The sequence below is a fragment of the Haemaphysalis longicornis genome, unplaced genomic scaffold, assembly GCF_048455015.1.
Source record: "Haemaphysalis longicornis isolate Haplotype H1 unplaced genomic scaffold, Haemaphysalis longicornis Haplotype H1 scaffold_1, whole genome shotgun sequence".
Lineage (NCBI taxonomy): Eukaryota > Metazoa > Arthropoda > Arachnida > Ixodida > Ixodidae > Haemaphysalis > Haemaphysalis longicornis.
In genome coordinates, this window is record NW_027526203.1 from 432188963 (window position 1) to 432205363 (window position 16401).

The 16401-nt window shown below is 46.0% G+C and overlaps 1 protein-coding gene across 1 annotated transcript in view; it reads left to right on the top strand.

The window, feature by feature from the left end:
• LOC144155743 (toll-like receptor 2 type-1) overlaps positions 1 to 16401 on the top strand; it is a 32874-nt gene that overhangs the window by 2654 nt on the left and 13819 nt on the right. Inside the window, exons 2-5 of the mRNA XM_077687358.1 lie at positions 1924 to 2663; positions 8623 to 9490; positions 12586 to 13154; positions 13243 to 13384. Coding sequence (XP_077543484.1) covers positions 1959 to 2663; positions 8623 to 9490; positions 12586 to 13154; positions 13243 to 13384 — 2284 coding nt within the window. The 5' untranslated portion in view covers positions 1924 to 1958. The remainder of the gene's footprint in view (positions 1 to 1923; positions 2664 to 8622; positions 9491 to 12585; positions 13155 to 13242; positions 13385 to 16401) is intronic.

Sequence of the window (16401 nt, forward strand, 5' to 3'; positions counted from 1 at the left end):
CGACAATATACAAGTTTGGTTGATTGAAAGGACTGCTTTGTTCTGATAAGTGACTCCAATTTTATCGCAAGCTTCAAAGAAATAACGGAAGTATTCGTTAAAACAGATGCAGCAGTGGCGACTCCACAGCCACTTCTCGGCAATTTCTCTATGACGTCACAGCATCCTGTTTGTGTGATGGGCGGCCGCCAACTTAAGCCAGCGCCAAAAGACATGACTGGGCGATTGTAGTGGGGCTTCTAGTTTCGAATGATCGTATTACTATAATGCACTTTTAGCTGACCTTTTTCGGCGGTCCGCTCCGGTACCGGCGGCCGCTCAGCGCAACCGGAGCGTCAGCAGTAGAAATGCTTTTAGTTAAGCCAGGGGAGTGAAACTTCCATGCATGGGACGCGATATTCGCTGGCAGCGCCGGACAAACCCCTGGTGTTTGGAGGTGGTACTTTTTATAAAAACATGGCGGTGCTTTGCAGACATGCACTAGGAGACGCCATCTTGATGAGGACTGGGAAGCCAAAAGTTGGTGGGGGGGGGGGGGGGACGATTTAGCGCCAAATTCAATTGGGATACACAGGCAAGGTAAATTGAGCGAGTGGAAGATATTCAGATGGCGAGTGCGCGACCTTCTTCCTGTTGCGCAACCCGCCACATCATCAAAACGGCAATTGTTGCGTTCTGATTGATGGAGTCTTGCGCATCCAGTTATTTTTGCACCACTTATTGTAAGCACGACAATGTTTTGGTTTACTAGTACACACAGACAAGACAAAAATGAAGACCATTTTTTTTTTACGTTTTATTGCCGAAATGTGCCATTTGTACAGTAAAAGCACAACTTGAACATTTTGGGTTTTTGGTCGCATACAAAAGTGTATGGCATATGCCCGCATGCTGATAATTAGGTTATAATCAAGCCAGTGCACATCTGTCCAGTGCCTTGTCTGCCCAGGGTCCGCGTAGTCTCTGCTGCTGAAATGCGCAGAACTCAGCCGGTAGCTGCTCTAGATCTGACAAGGGGGTAAATGAGCCAGGTCCTGCCTTCTCGCATACTACAGCCAAACGCGAGATCTGGACCATCAAGGTGCACGTGTGCAGTATTTGGGTTCGAATAGATACTGGCTTTATTTCCGTTTTTAGGCGCACAGGTGTCCTTAAAGCTGGAACTCAAAGCATAAAAATGAATCGTAAATTATAAATGATAAGCATTGTAGGTATTATAATTATGATTGTTAGTATAAACATATACGGTAATTGCTTAGTTTGTGTATTTATTGCTACAAATTGCTTCCTGTATATGCCGTGGATTCAAGTGAAGCCAAAACACTAAATACAGTTGAAACGCCATAACTTAAATAGCGCCTGTCTAAACTGACATGTGTAAATAATTTATGTAGCCACTGCTTAATTAACATAGTGCTAACAACAAATGCTATGAACCTATGGACCCTCCCTTTGAGCCAAAAGTCTATGGGAGATGCCTTCCTCCAGCTGTGGACATAAATAGGCTGATAATATTAATGATAATAATAACACTGCCATTAACAATCAATCAATCAATCAATCAATCAATCAATCAATCAATCAATCAATCAATCAATCAATCAATCAATCAATCAATCAATCAATCAATCAATCAATCAATCATTAACCGCCGGAGGTCCTTTCTGCTGGCACACGAATAAGTGCTCCTGTGACGCTATATAGTACCGTTGACATGTATTTGGCAAAGCAAATGGAAACGCGCGTTCTGCAAGAAATTCTTGATGGCAGATTGTGGTCATGTGGGGGGCCACGAAATGTGCAGGGAGCGTGTCTCTTCTGTTATCCTTGCAAGCCCTATCGCTAATGGTGGTCTTACTGTATGTGAAAGATTTACTGCAAGCTTTCAGTTTTTCTCAGTTATACGTTTTTTTTATATTGCAGCGCACGTTCCCAGCTGCGGCACGTGCAGCGTGGGGATGAGAGCGGCCGCCCAACTCACCCTGGCGACTCTGGTGCTCTACGCCTCTCTAGGGAAACTTATGCGGGCAGCAGAATCGGGCGTAGGGTGTCCGCGCCTGGACTGGTGTCTGTGCAAGACCGTCCGACACGGCCCCCGGGTTCTGTGCAGAGCTATCGGAGACGGTGACAAGCTGACCGCGGAGTTCTCCAAGCTTGCCGGCCTCGGGATGGACTCGTTAATCTTGGACGGCGTGAACATCACGGCACTGCCCCCGCGCTACTTCCAAAATCTCACAGTCAAGGCACTGTACGTGAGGAACACTCCCCTGCAGTTCACGGAGCCGGACAGCTTTAAGGGTGCAAGTATTCTGTCGACGCTGTACATGGGACGTAACTGGTTGCGCGAAATTCCCGATGGGCTGATGGCTGTTCCTGGACTGAAAGAACTGCGGCTTCCGAACAACTACATCACAAGCACCGATAACCTGCCTCCACTTCAGAATCTCACCGAGTTGGACCTGTCGGGAAATCTTATCGAGACGCTCAACAACACTCTTTTAAGAACTCTTACCAGTCTGGAGAAGGTGTGGTTTGGGAACAACCGAATTTTCTTCTTGGGTCCCCGTTTCTTTAAGAACGCGACGCGTCTGGCCTACATCGATCTGCACAACAACTTCGTCACGAACATCCACTATTCATTCCAAGGTCTGCAGTATCTCACAGTGAGTGCAGCAAAATTGGTTCCTTGTGTGCGAATGGTACAATATCTAGTGATTTATAAGGACCCTGTGAATGAAATATCTGGCAATGACGACTGCAACCTTGATATGTGTCCTTACCGAGTCCCTCGTCCCGTATCTTTCTGTTCTGCTACATGCATTACGACGGCTCTGGCTCCAGCAGTTCGGATATGCCAATTGCTAAACCCGACCTCCGACCACGTCTTACGTGGCAGCCACTGAGAAAAAAGACGCTCCCGCGGTGGTCGGGGGGCGGCGCTAGTTGACCGGCCTCAGAGCACTTGTAAATATAAACCCCCGCGGGAAAGTCGAGAGAGGAGCCGCTGTCAGTGCACCGCACGCGTAATGCGGAGATGTGGGTTCGACTCCCGCTCCCGGAAAAAAACGGCGGATTTTTTCTCGACTTACATTTTCGCTTATTTAGCACTGTATCAAAGAAACATGACGAACACACGTCATTCGGCACTGTTAAATATTTCGGACACAGCCGAATAGCACTGGCAATGACTGCAACGACCTTAATATATATATATATATATATATATATATATATATATATATATATATATATATATATATATAAATACAGGGTGTCCCAGCTATCATGCACCAAGATTTAAAAAAAGAGTAGAGGCGTAACTCGAAAGAAACCAGGTGCATAATGTTTGCAGTACTGTGAAGAAGCGGACACTATTTTTTTCCTTAATGAGACCTAATTAATTGATTGTAATTAATTATCTAACTCGAGAAATACTGTCCTAATCACTAAAGTGTCAATGAGGCACTTGTAGGTAACCACGAGGGGCATCTAACTGCGGTATTTTCAGCGATGAACTAATTGCGTACACATTTATTCTGACTGATAAAGGAAACCCGCGAAATAGGAAAAATACCACGTGACGGCGCCTCCGCGCGCACCGTAAAGCAACGCCCTCAAACCGGCTGCCTCTGAGTTAGCCAGAATGAAATAGACAAAAGAAAGAAAGAAGAAATCGCGACCGAGTTTGTTCCTTATCTGCACACGCGTCCCGCGAATCTTGCTGCTGCTGCTCCTTCCATGCGTGCAACTATCAAGGTGATGCGCTGTCTCTTGGGGCGGGTAACACGCGAAGCAGTTGCTTTCAATCAGCTTTGTCAAGTTGGGGACGCTGCTTTACAATGCGCGCGTAAGCGTCGTCACGTGGTATTTTTCATATTTCGCGGGTTTCCTTTATCAGTCAGAATAAATGAGTACGCAATTAGTTCGTCGCTGAAAATAGCGCAGTTAGATGCCCCTCGTGGTTACCTACAAGTGCCTCATTGACACTTTAGTGATTAGGACAGTATTTCTCGAGTTAGATAATTAATTCCAATCAATTAATGAAGTCTCATTAACGAAAAAATTACTCTCCGCTTCTTCACAGTACTGCAAACATTATGCACTAGGTGTTCTTCGAGTTACGCAATTTCTCTTTTTTTTAAATCTTGGTGCATGATAGCTGGGACACCCTGTATATATATATATATATATATATATATATATACCGAAAAAACTACCGGTTTGGTTACCGTTTGGGTTCGGATGAATTTATTTCGTTCCGGTTCAGTTACGGTTCGACTTAGACAACCCGAACCGGTTCGGAGAGTTCAAATATTAGCGATCTGCGAAAAAATGTTTCGTAGTTTAAAGCGACCAGAAACACTAAATGCAATTCTAGTTAATTCAAAATACTTCTTTTTCCCTGCAAATTTGCACAATTTTAAATACAGCAGTAACCAAATAGGTCATATATCAAGGAAAAGAGATGAAGTAGTGACAATTTGCGAGCTACCTTCCCGCCCTGCCCTTATCTTGTCCTTGGGACTACTGATAGCAATCACCAACGGTCATGACTGCCTGTGCGATATGTATACTTTCTCCCACTTACTTTGTTTTTGTTGTTGAAACCGCACTCCTCTCACTGTCCGTCACCCTGAACATAAAACCCCTAAGTGAGGCCTGCTTGCCGGCGCCTAACCTTCGTACATTAGCAGAGGACATGTTTAAATACCAACGGTGTACCTTTTTTCACCAGTTGTTGCAGAATAAACGAAATCCAACAGTAGCCACGTAAATGCAACCTATGAATTCGATTGTTTAGTGACCTATAGGACAGCTTGTTCGCAGCCACCTTCTTGACAATTTCAGCCAGAAGTTTGTTAAAAGTGAGCTTTAGTTAACGCTCAGACACTCATTATTGCTCTGATCACTTGAATGCATTTTCAGATAGCTGTTATGAATATGTGCGTCACACCAGCTGCGGTGGCTCAGTGGCTAAGGCGTTGCGCTGCTGAGCACGAGGTCGCGGGTTCGATTCCCGGCCGCGGCGGCCGCTTTTCTGATGGAGGCGAAACGCAAAAACGCCAGTGTGTACGAGATTTCGGCGCACGTTAAAGATCCCCAGGTGGTCAAAATTAATCCAGAGCCCTCCACTACGGCGCGCCTCATCGTCTGCGCTGCGTCGCCATGAATTCGTTTCCGTTACGGCTGACCAGCAACCTCGTTCCGTCTGCTAATTGGCGGAATCTTATAACAGCTTACGCAATTACTACCTGAAAGGGCAATGGGACTCGGGAAGCACAAGACGGGATTCTTTTGGGAAGGCGCTCTTTAATATGTCAACAGCACTACACCCCCTACGGAACCAGTAGCAGTAACAGCAGAGTATCGAGTTAGACTAGTCAGTAAAGGGTATCTCCGGATGCAAATAAGCCCCGAAAGAGATAAATCAGCAGAACAAGCGCAAAGTATGAAACCTGGGCAAATGCGATGGGGTGGGACCGGCCTGCCTTTATGCATGTGTCATCTATTTCTTTAGTGCCGTTTTTATCCAATACGAAATTCCTAGCGCCTCCAAGGTTGGTGGATACAGTTTCTTGCAAAAGGAGAAAGTGCGTGCCATATAGTCGCAGTTTTCTGTGCTATATCTATTAGCATTGTTCGAATATGTTAAAAACTGCGAAGTTGTCCGCTCTACGCGTCCTGAAAAATTGACCGCGTATCTGCTCCCTTCGCTTCAAACTTCGTCCAAAGACGTAGTCTTCTGATGCTCGTGCCGCGCAACTTTTTCACGTTTAGGTAGCCAAAGAAAGTCTATCGTCTATAAAACTTACTATTACACCAGGAACCATGGGGCTCACTGCCTTCGCTGTGATGACGTGATGACAGGTTTGAGTATGTTAAAGGTTGGACAAAATAAGGGATGTCTAGAGCAAAATGTACCTTTTGGCGTTTCGCTTATTCGATGGCTGAACGCAGCGAAAAAGACAAGAAATTATTCGTGTGAGAACTCGACGCGGGGGAATTTAAAATCGCGTAGTGGGCCTTTTCTTTTTTGTTTTCCCGTGGAAACACGTTACTAAAGAAATACTGGCGCGTTTGATGCCCCGAAGCTGCTCCTGGGCTAAAAGGCACCCCTTGTACAATTGCAGGCCGGCAGAGAAATTTAGAGCATCTGGATATCTTTAATGCACGTTGAAATATCGACACGTGGAAGTTTTTGTTTTTCGTCTACGTCAGAAAAACGCCAGTCGGGTACGGTGATCGAACCCGCATCCTTGCGGTCAGCAGACAACAGCTCAACTACCGAGCAGCTCTTGAGGGTCGCACTTGCGAAGTATTTGCACTTCCCAGGTGTGCGACCTCTTATAAAAAAAATCAGAAATGCAACAAGCGTGCACATTTCTGGTGCTGGCCTTCGCTCTTGCGCAGTGCAGCAATCCTGAGGCCCGATTGTCCCTAAACAGTCACAGCGAGGGAAGGAGAAAGTCGATTTTATCGCCTGAAGGCTACCGAGAGTGTGACATTTCGTTTTCTCAGTCTTGCACTCTGCTCGCACTACCAGCAGTAGCATACCACTGCAACATTGGTACACATATCTTTCCTGATGTTGAAACGAATATGAGAGTGTTGATAGTGTTCTGACTGATATGAAAAGGAAAGTGTGCGAGGAGTTACACTTCCCACTTCAGTATTTATGCACCTCATCCACTCTCCCTCCTATCTCCTCTGTCCTTAAGGAGCTGACCTGAGCCACATAATGTGGGAATGCCCCAGACGGCCCCGTCCTATATCTCTTCAAATAACTACGTTCGAGCAGTGGGAGGCCGCCATGCGCAGCTCAACGCCTACAACCCAGCACAAAATCTTGGACTGGGCGGAGAAGGTGGCAATGGCATAAACTGTTCCCACTTCTCCTCCGCTGCTTTTTGTATACCTGACAATAGAAGCACCACCACCTTAGGGAGTTCATGATGCGTGAAAGAGAAATGCTCCGAAAGGCGTTGACCGCGCATTATCAACAGCCCATGGTCGGACGGTTTCGTCGTGAATCAGTGACCGACATTTCTTTTTTTTTTTTGGTTAAGAAATAGTTCGGGTTCAGCGGGCTTAAAAAATAACGGTTTCTGGTTCGGGTTCAGCCCCGGGAAAGGTACAGTTCGATTCCGGTTGGACACTCTGATACATACATGCATATATATATATATATATATATATATATATATATATATATATATATATATATATATATATATATATATATATACCTTTTTTTTTTTTTGTTTGTTGGTTGATGTTGTAACGTAGGCGTAGCCTGACTGTATGCACACTCTCCATTTGCGAAACATTTTCCATTCCTTCTTACAGTTTTATGCAAACCTATATAAGAAATGTGTTCAATGTTTGCGACACCATAATCATGTAACTTTACTCTGATGAAGGCAAGTCCCATTGCCGCTACGTAAGTAAACATTGTTTGTTATTGTTCTTGCTGTGTATCCGACTCTTTACTTATACTATTTCTGCGCGCTTTGTGAGTTTATCTTTCTCTAGATTTATATATATATATATATATATATATATATATATATATATATATATATATATATATATATATATATATATATATATATATATATATATATATATATATATATATATATATATATATATAGCGCACCAGAATGGGCAATGAGGGGCTCGGTGAATTAAGACAGAAAATCAGGGTTAGCAGTCAAGAATTCCAAGGAAAGCAAAGGGGAGAATGCGGTAGGTCATTTACTATCGTTGAAACAGATCCAGATTTTTGAAAAACAGAAAGAAAGTGGAGAAAAAAATGCCCGCCGGGTGGGATCCGAACCCACGACCTCCAGAATACGCGTCTGGTGCGATGACCACTACGCTACTGGCAGGGCTGTTCTCCCCTCCCCTTTCTCCGCTTGAAGGTGCTAGCCAGTGCCACTCGGATTACTCGGGGCGAAGGGGACCTTCTTTTTAACCCCCGGGCCGTGACTCGAGCATCTACGACATGTCGAGAGTGGTCGACCAGCGTTGAACCCTCTTAAGCTACCTATAGCACCAAGACTGCAGGAACAGAGACCCTCGCTAAGCATGTAACGAATCAGAATGGGAAATGAGGGGCTCGTTGAATTAAGACTAAGATCAGGTTTTGCAGTCAAGAATGCCAAGGAAAGCAAAGGGAAGATTGCGGTAGGTTATTTATCGTTGAAACAGATCGAGATTTTTGAAAGACAGAAAAAAAGTGGAGAAAAATGGGACCCGGCGGGCATTTTTTTTACACTTTCTTTTCTCATGCTCTCCTGAAGATCCACCAATGAATCTTACGTTAATTTCTGGGGTGTTTTACGCTAGCCCCCGATAAAGTAAGGGAACTAATTTTAATGCGACCTACGTATACGCTGAATAAATTTTCACGGTTTCTTTCGAGTTCAACGAAAGCCTAATGTAGGGATTTTTTTTTCTTTAGAGCTCTAGCAACATATGCCCTGCTTAGAAAGGTACCCAACTGATTTTAACATTGCGCTGGGAATATAGTGGCGCTACTATATACTTTGGTCTGATATTAGAAATGCGTATATACGTTAAACTCGTGGCTATATTATCTGTGTTACTTTTTTTCAGGAACTGGACTTGTCTTACAACAGAATTATTGGCATCGACAAATTAGCTTCGGGGACTACACCCAGGCTTAAGGTACTTCGTGTTGGCAACAACAGATTGAGCTGGGTGCCCACGTTTGGCGTTTTTAACATCGCGATCGAAACGCTCGACCTCAAGAAGTGTAATATAAGCGAACTGCGCACCGATACTTTTTCCGCGCTTCCTGAACTTACAAGCCTCGATCTTTCATACAACGTCATCTCATACATTCCCGGTAATTCCTTTCGCAGAGACTGTAATATGAAGTATTTTAATGCTGCAGGAAATCAGCTTCGTAGTATAGAAAACACTTTCAATCTGACCCGACGTGTCGAAAAATTGAACCTCGCTATGAATCTCATCAAAGAGATTGGGGATGCGCTCACCAACATGAAGGATTTAAAAATACTCTCCTTAAGAGGGAATCGAATTCGATTCATCCGAGACGGCACGTTCAGGAGCAACTCTTTGGTCCATCATTTGGATTTGAGCGAAAACCGATTGGAATGGCTCGGTAAGGACTGCTTCGAGCGCCTTTTCAGCCTCAAAGTACTTCTCGTTACCCAAAATTCACTGGTGTCGCTCAATGGTTCCATGCACGGCCTTAACAACCTGAGGTATCTCTTCATACACAACAACCAGCTGACAGCGCTGCGCTCTACCGATTTCGAAGGCAGCCCGCAATTGACATCTATTTACGCCTACGGGAACAACATATCGAGTGTCCGGGGGGCCTTTAGAGGACTCAAAAACTTGCAAGTCGTCATGCTGCAGAAGAACCGTCTGAGATCCGTGCATAGACATAGCTTCCCAGATACGCTGCAGGAGCTGAAGAAACTGGTGCTCAGTGGTGAGTCCACTTCTCTCTTTTCCGTAGTCCTCGGTCACACACCGCGAACGAATCATTGGCACAGCTGACATGTAGCTTCCACTTCTTTTTTTCTCTAGTGTTGGGAGCATTACTGGGCTACTTGAGATATTTGCGGGCTGTATCCCTGTAGGGACAGGGATAAAATGACTCTACCTCGTACGGAACAATAGCATGATCTCCGTAGTGTGAATGCCTGTCAGAGTGCGGGACCAGGAATGTACTCTCCAGCCCGGCTCAACAGAGAGGCGCATGTTTCCACTCCACCTCACGACGAGCAAAATCTTGTTCCTCACGCAACACTTCAATATTGCTCCCTTTACTACATCGAAGGCCTGGTAATCATCCCGATACTCTGTCTCTCCCTTTAAAACGCGTAATTTCTTTTAAAAAAAGGTCCCTTCGATGGCTTTTTGTAGCCGTGTTCTGAAATATGAATAGAAAGGCCGGCCAATTTTTAAAAGCGAAACATATTCTGGCCGGCCTAGAAAGTAGTACCTGTGCCAGTTTTCTTTTTTCGATTTCTATACGCATGAAGGCCATTCATTGCTGCCTCGCAGTTGTAGCCTGTTCTTATGTGAACGCGTTCTTTGCCGAGCGCTATACCTCGGCACTAACTGTGTAACGCCCTGTATCTGCACACAAAAACTTCTAATTGGCGAAGATAAGAAATTTTATCGTTATGATAGTGTAAATGTGGATCATTGGTTGAAAACATGTCAAACAAAAAACCAAACAAAACGAAAATTGATCCCAGTATGGCCCAACATGGCTCAACCCGAACAAAAACCAACGAAAAGAAGACTAATTTGGCTACTTATAACCTAATCTAGCTGTAAAAAAACTTCGAATGAAGAGAAGTTGCGTAAAAATGTTTACGCATTAGTGTGCAATTCTCGGTATTTCAGCACATTATTTTGCCGTCGTGATAATGGGAAAACATTGTTTCCGCGTGAGGAGCAATATATGCAGAACAAGATGAATGGAGAGACCACAACGGAGACCTTTTAATTGCCTTTTTACAAGAAAACGGGCGATATCGCTTCCTTTATTATGGCGTAGGGCGATACCCCCCCAAATAGAAAAAAAAAAGTCCTCCACGACAGAAAACACCGTAGCCCGGCGGTTATGATTACGGTTTCATAAGCGCTGGGCCAGGCCTAGTACAAATCTCAAGACAAGCACTTGACACTTGTACTAAAAGTGTTCACGCACGCACGTAAACACGAAAGAGTCGTAATTTTCATTCTTGTAATTTATCGTGCCTTGCCAGGAGAAGTAATTTGTTTCCTCCAGGTTTTTGAGTTAGAACGTCCTTTTTGAAGCCCAGTAAAAACGACAATAATTTCCCGTAGGACATTTTCTAAGTGCTGGACGCCGATGTACCGGCCACATACACACACAAAGCAGTGCACAGCGGATGAGAGGCTCGCGGAAACTTCCACCGCCACAGTTGTACAGCCTGCAGAATCACGCTGTTTCATCATGGGATATGATGCCCTGCCATGCAGGTCCAAGCGAAAGAATATTAGCTGTGGCTTAGCTCGGCTATGCCAGGATATACGTAGCGTGAGCTAAGGTTCAGCATGGTTATTCTTGGGTTTTTTGGTTGTCTAGGATTAGCTGATTATCACGCTTACTGCTGCTAAAACGATTTCTAATCTAATCCAATCCAATCCAATGCAGTCGCGGCGGCGGCGGCTCCGGTGCGCCAGCTGTGCGCCGTGAGACGTCACTGCTCCTCGCGCATGCGCAGCACGGCTCTCCAGGAGCCACGCGAAACGGCTCAACCTCGGCCAGTGTAGCTCACGCCACAAAATTCGTTCCTTACGTGGTGTCATCGTGGTGTCATCTCCGTTGCCATAGCATAACCCCACCACTGACGTTGTTCTTCGCTGACGAAGATCGCAAAAACTCTCCTCGTGGTAGAGGCAAATTATAGTATCGATAGGGTAGAATAGTGGTGTGAGGAGCGCGCTCATGACAACATCTCCACATGAGGAACAACGGCATGTCAGCCGCATAGGAACAGCGTGCTTAGGAGGTGTGTTTATGAGCGTGCGTGCGTGCGCGCGTGCGTATACGCGCGCGCCTGTCCGAATACACTTATCAAGTGTGATAATTTCCTGTCTTTACCGCAATTTCTTTGAAACAAGGATTAGCCCTGCACTTTTGTATCTACATCCCCGCGTTCCTGTAACGACCACCAAGCCTAACTTTGCCCTGTATCAAAGCTGTTGAGCTCGGGTTAACGTTATCTATACAATTTCTTCGTACACCTGCAGTGTGAAGGGGTTGATTATGCGGCGGAATAGAAAAATTAATGCGCCCAACTTTGCCGCCTGCGCGCACCATACCCTCGGTTGCTCTCTATTGATGCATGGTATGTTGTCCTCTATTGATGCACTATGGTTAATTTGTCCCTCCCTGTCTTCACTGAGATAGCTTTGCGTGAATAGGCACCCCATGTTTAGCTATTTATACTAAAAGGAATCGCAAAAAATGCAGCAAGAACAAAAAAAAATACTGGGACCATCACACAGGGGTGCAGCGAATCGGATCCTTTAGCAGAATGATTTCTCAAGCGATTTTCTGACTTTCACAAGTCATTTTCACATGCCTAGTGCTGGGTGATATTCAGACAGCGGCAACGGAGAGTCCATTGGCAACGCCATCTGACAGCGAACGCTGACAAAGGGGCGGCATTCATGTCATCCTGTAAACATAATGGGCATGGTGGTCGAGGGGTATTTCTGATATAATTTAACAATTTCTAACACTCAATCCGCAAAAAAAAAAAAAAAAACGCGTTTTCCAGTGTTGTTTTTGTGATAAGGTTCACGTCCACCATGCAACCCCCGTTCGGCGGTGAGAGATTGGCAACAGAAAAAAAATCGGCAGTGAAATGCCTGCCACGTGTTTGCGAATGTCGCCAAATTAAATATCTCCGCACAGCCCCTCCATAAAGGTGCATATCTATGGACGAACCTAACTCCTAGAAAAGATGTGGACGCGTGCGGCCCTTGAATTATATACCATTTGCACCCAGTTCATGATACATTCTTTTTTGTTTACAGAGAATCCTCTCTTCTGCGACTGCCAGCTTTCCTGGCTCGTGAATGGGAGCGTTTCGCTCATGGTAACAGGCGACCCCCTTTGCCGGGGACCCTCATGGCACCGTGGAAAACCGCTGTTCAACATGTCCGCCGACGACCTGGTCCCATGGATCGCGAACTGCAGCAAAAGCTGCACCTGCGCATGTCACCAGTGCAGCGCCTTTACTGCGGCCATCTTCGTCGACTGCTCTCGCAGAGGGCTGACAGAGCTCCCGGAAATGCTCCCTTGGCTCAGTTACTCCCTGGACCTGAGTGGGAACCGACTGAGGAAACTGGACGACAGATTGGTGCAGATGACCCCCCGCCTCGTTTCACTCTACGCAGCGAACAATTTGCTGTTTGACATTGGGACGGCAACCACTCCCGAGTCGACGAGTGTGCTCGACGTACGCAAGAACAAGCTACGTGCCTTCCCTTTTCGCCTTGTTTCCCAAAGGAACATGTCGGCCGTCTGGCTGTCCGGCAATCCTTGGGCGTGCGGGTGCGAAGACTACCCCTTCAGGCAGTGGGCTCAAGCGAATGATGACGCGGTGAGGCTACGTGTCAAGCATCACTTTTGGCATTTTATCCTTCTCTCACGCATTCAATTTTGGGTTCCTTTTGGTTGCCTACCCACAGATACCGGATTTCAATGAAACCGTCTGCGAAAAAGGACCGAACCCGCTCACTTCTGGGAAGAAGTTCATTGACCTTGGAGAAAAAGATCTGTGCCCTTCGCGGACGGTACTCATGCTACTGATGTACGGAATTCCGTTTTTGAGTAAGTCATTGTCTGCTTGCCGGGGTGGCAACCGGTGTCTCAGGAGGGGGCTTATTTTAATAATCTTAACTTCATTAGCGAGATTCCGCTGTTTTCACCTCACGGCCCGTGATAGTGCAAGAGGCTTATTTTTGAAGTCCCTGGCGCCTTAAATTTCACGCTATACCATCTTCATTATCATCTGCCAACATGACCATCTTCATGTTTTGGATTAAGGACCTCATACACCCCGTTTACGCACATAAACTCATACCATGACTATTTTAGTCATGCAACGTGAGCCAAGAAATATCACAAAAACCATCTCGGCTTGACGTCACGGATCCGCTCTCGCCATATCGCCATCTGTTATTCTGTGGCTCGGGGTCCACGGATCAACCGCGTGTTTTTCCACCCAAAATGGGCCATCTATTGCGCACGTAATTATAACTGATTTTGGCGCTCTTTGGCCTCCACTGCCTTTGCGACTCCACTACGAGAGTGCACTGGTATCCTTTACGCTGCGTCACTTACTGGGTAGCGATTAATTTATCCCAGCTCTGTTGTAATGTCTATCCGTAAGCACAATCACGCGTGAGTCCCGAAATAAATCCCAGCCTAACGTCACAGTAATACAACAAACACAGTTCAGTGTGGAGAACCGGTACCGGTACGGTACCCCGTAAACGACAGGGGTCTACCGGGTTTCAGGAGAAGGAGACGGAGCACGTCACAGTGGCTCAAGAGACGGGCTGCTGAGCACGAGTACGCGTTTTTGATCACGGCCCTGGGGGCCGTTTTTCTGATGGAGGCGAAAAACGCGAACGTCCGTCTGGCGAGATTTAGAAGTGCGGGAAAGTTTCAGTTATTTTCGAATAATCGCTAGCCCTCCACTACGGCAAACAAACAAACAAACAAACAAACAAACAAACAAACAAACAAACAAACAAACAAACAAACAAACAAACAAACAAACAAACAAGGAACCTGGAAATGGTAAGCGCTCACTCTCCATTTCACCCCAACCCGACTCCTTGTTTTAGGTGACAAAACTAAGAGCGGGATTGAGCTATGGCAGGAAGAAGTTCCGGGAAGAAAAAAAAAAAACATTGGAGAAATGGCTCCTGTTAAACTGCCGATCCAGGTTAAACGCGCTCCCCCGACGGCCCACCCCCTTCCCCAAAGAAAAAAAGAGAAAGAAAAGGCCTCAAATGCAACGTAGGCGAAAGTGACCCTGAAGCAAACTGTCAGATGGGAGAACGCTGCTCGTTTCCTTTTTTTTGCTGATGGGTTTTCTTTTGCATTCGATAACGAAATTACACCCGTATTGTGTTCCGAAGGCACTCTATAAATTGATTCTGGGAACAAGCAGAGCAGGGAGGGGACCAAGCGATAAAAGTTGGTTATCGCCAATATTGAGTCAAGTACGTAATCGCGAGGACCCCATACGCCTGCAGAGTAAGTAGCAGAACCGCAAAACAGGTAAAGGAGAGCCATGGGACTGCGGCCAAAGAATCACAACATCCGGATTCGTATATGCCTGGCTCCAGCAAAAAAAAAAAAAAACTGTCAATGACGACTTCATGAAACCCTTCTTCCGCACATAGTGTATTCGCCTCAGTGACGTTCCGGCCATGGCTAGAAACTGTTAAAAGCCCTGTTAGAGAGGACGGTGGAAAGATGATGTAGCTCACCGCATACCGCGCATATAAAAATGATCGCCATTGTGCAAATCGAATCAGGCATGGTTCCGCATCGTCCTTGGTTTGCCGCAACATTGGTCCAAGGAACTCGGGAACGAAACCCCTTCGACGACTCGGAATTGTCCAGGCCAGAGACTAAAACAACGAGCATTCTGTGCATTAATACAAAATATGGCCTAACCACGTGGTACTAAGGCGCCTTCTCCATCGACTCCAAGAATACGAAGCCAAGCTGAAATTGATAGACAGCGATCTTAAGCCATATGCTGCTACCAAATGTCTTAACGACAAATTTTGTATACGATGTTAGTGGGAAGAGTTGGTGTTCAGCTTACTCCGACCCTTCGAACTTCATCGGTAGAATCGGGGATAGAGGTGATCGCAGCGGTGATCGCACGTTTCTCTTGCCGCCCGCTGTGGCCGTATTTCCGGTACTCTCACGATAATTACTCAGCCTCCTGGCCGTCAGCCCCTGTGAGTCAGCAGAACAATGGCTCGAGTAGGTGGGACCAGAGGGGTTTACGGAAGAGGGCATATTCAGCTCCTCACGGCACACTGACTCCGCCCGACGAGACCTATATATTTATTTAAACTCAACCTCCCTCGTCGGTTCCACGTATACAGGACCAAGGTTATCGTTATTATTAGTCAGCACTGGTGGCCCTTGAGCTGAGCGCTCGTTGTGAGCTCCTTTGGACCTCAGGAAAACCTCTCTACGATATTCGTGTTGCACACTCGCACTGCCAGTAAACCTTATCGTGAGCTGCTGCTTTACCTCCGTCACTATATCTGTCCGGAGGCCGGATGTGGCTGTTTGTCCTTCCTGGCCACTTGCGCTGTACTATCTGCGATTGTTTGTATTGTCCGGTTGTACTATCTCCGATCGTATATCCCGCGCAAAAAAAAAAAAAAAGGCACCGACATCTGCGGCACTACTTGTTCGGAATGCATACATCTGCGTACAAGTTCGCCCTGTCGTGTTCCGATTGCCAGCGACAAAAAATTGCGACCTCAAGCAGGGGGGTTGCCGACTTGCAGCCCCTGAAATGCCCAGCTCAACATTTCGAGATCGTGTTGACATTGCCTCATACGACCACTTCTATTGACGGCTGCTGGTAACTTCTGGATTACAGTCGCGGATGATTATTTCATACTCTTCGCTGAAACGTGGCGTTTTACCGGCCGCAACGTCTCGCGGCGTCGCTTCGTCTTCCTCTAAAAAAAGGGCATCGTTTTGAAACCTCATTAGAGACTGATTTTATTAGTTTTACCATTATTTCAAATAATAAGTTGTTTGAGGAGTTTGGAATGTTTTTTTGAGCGTGCTTATTAAAA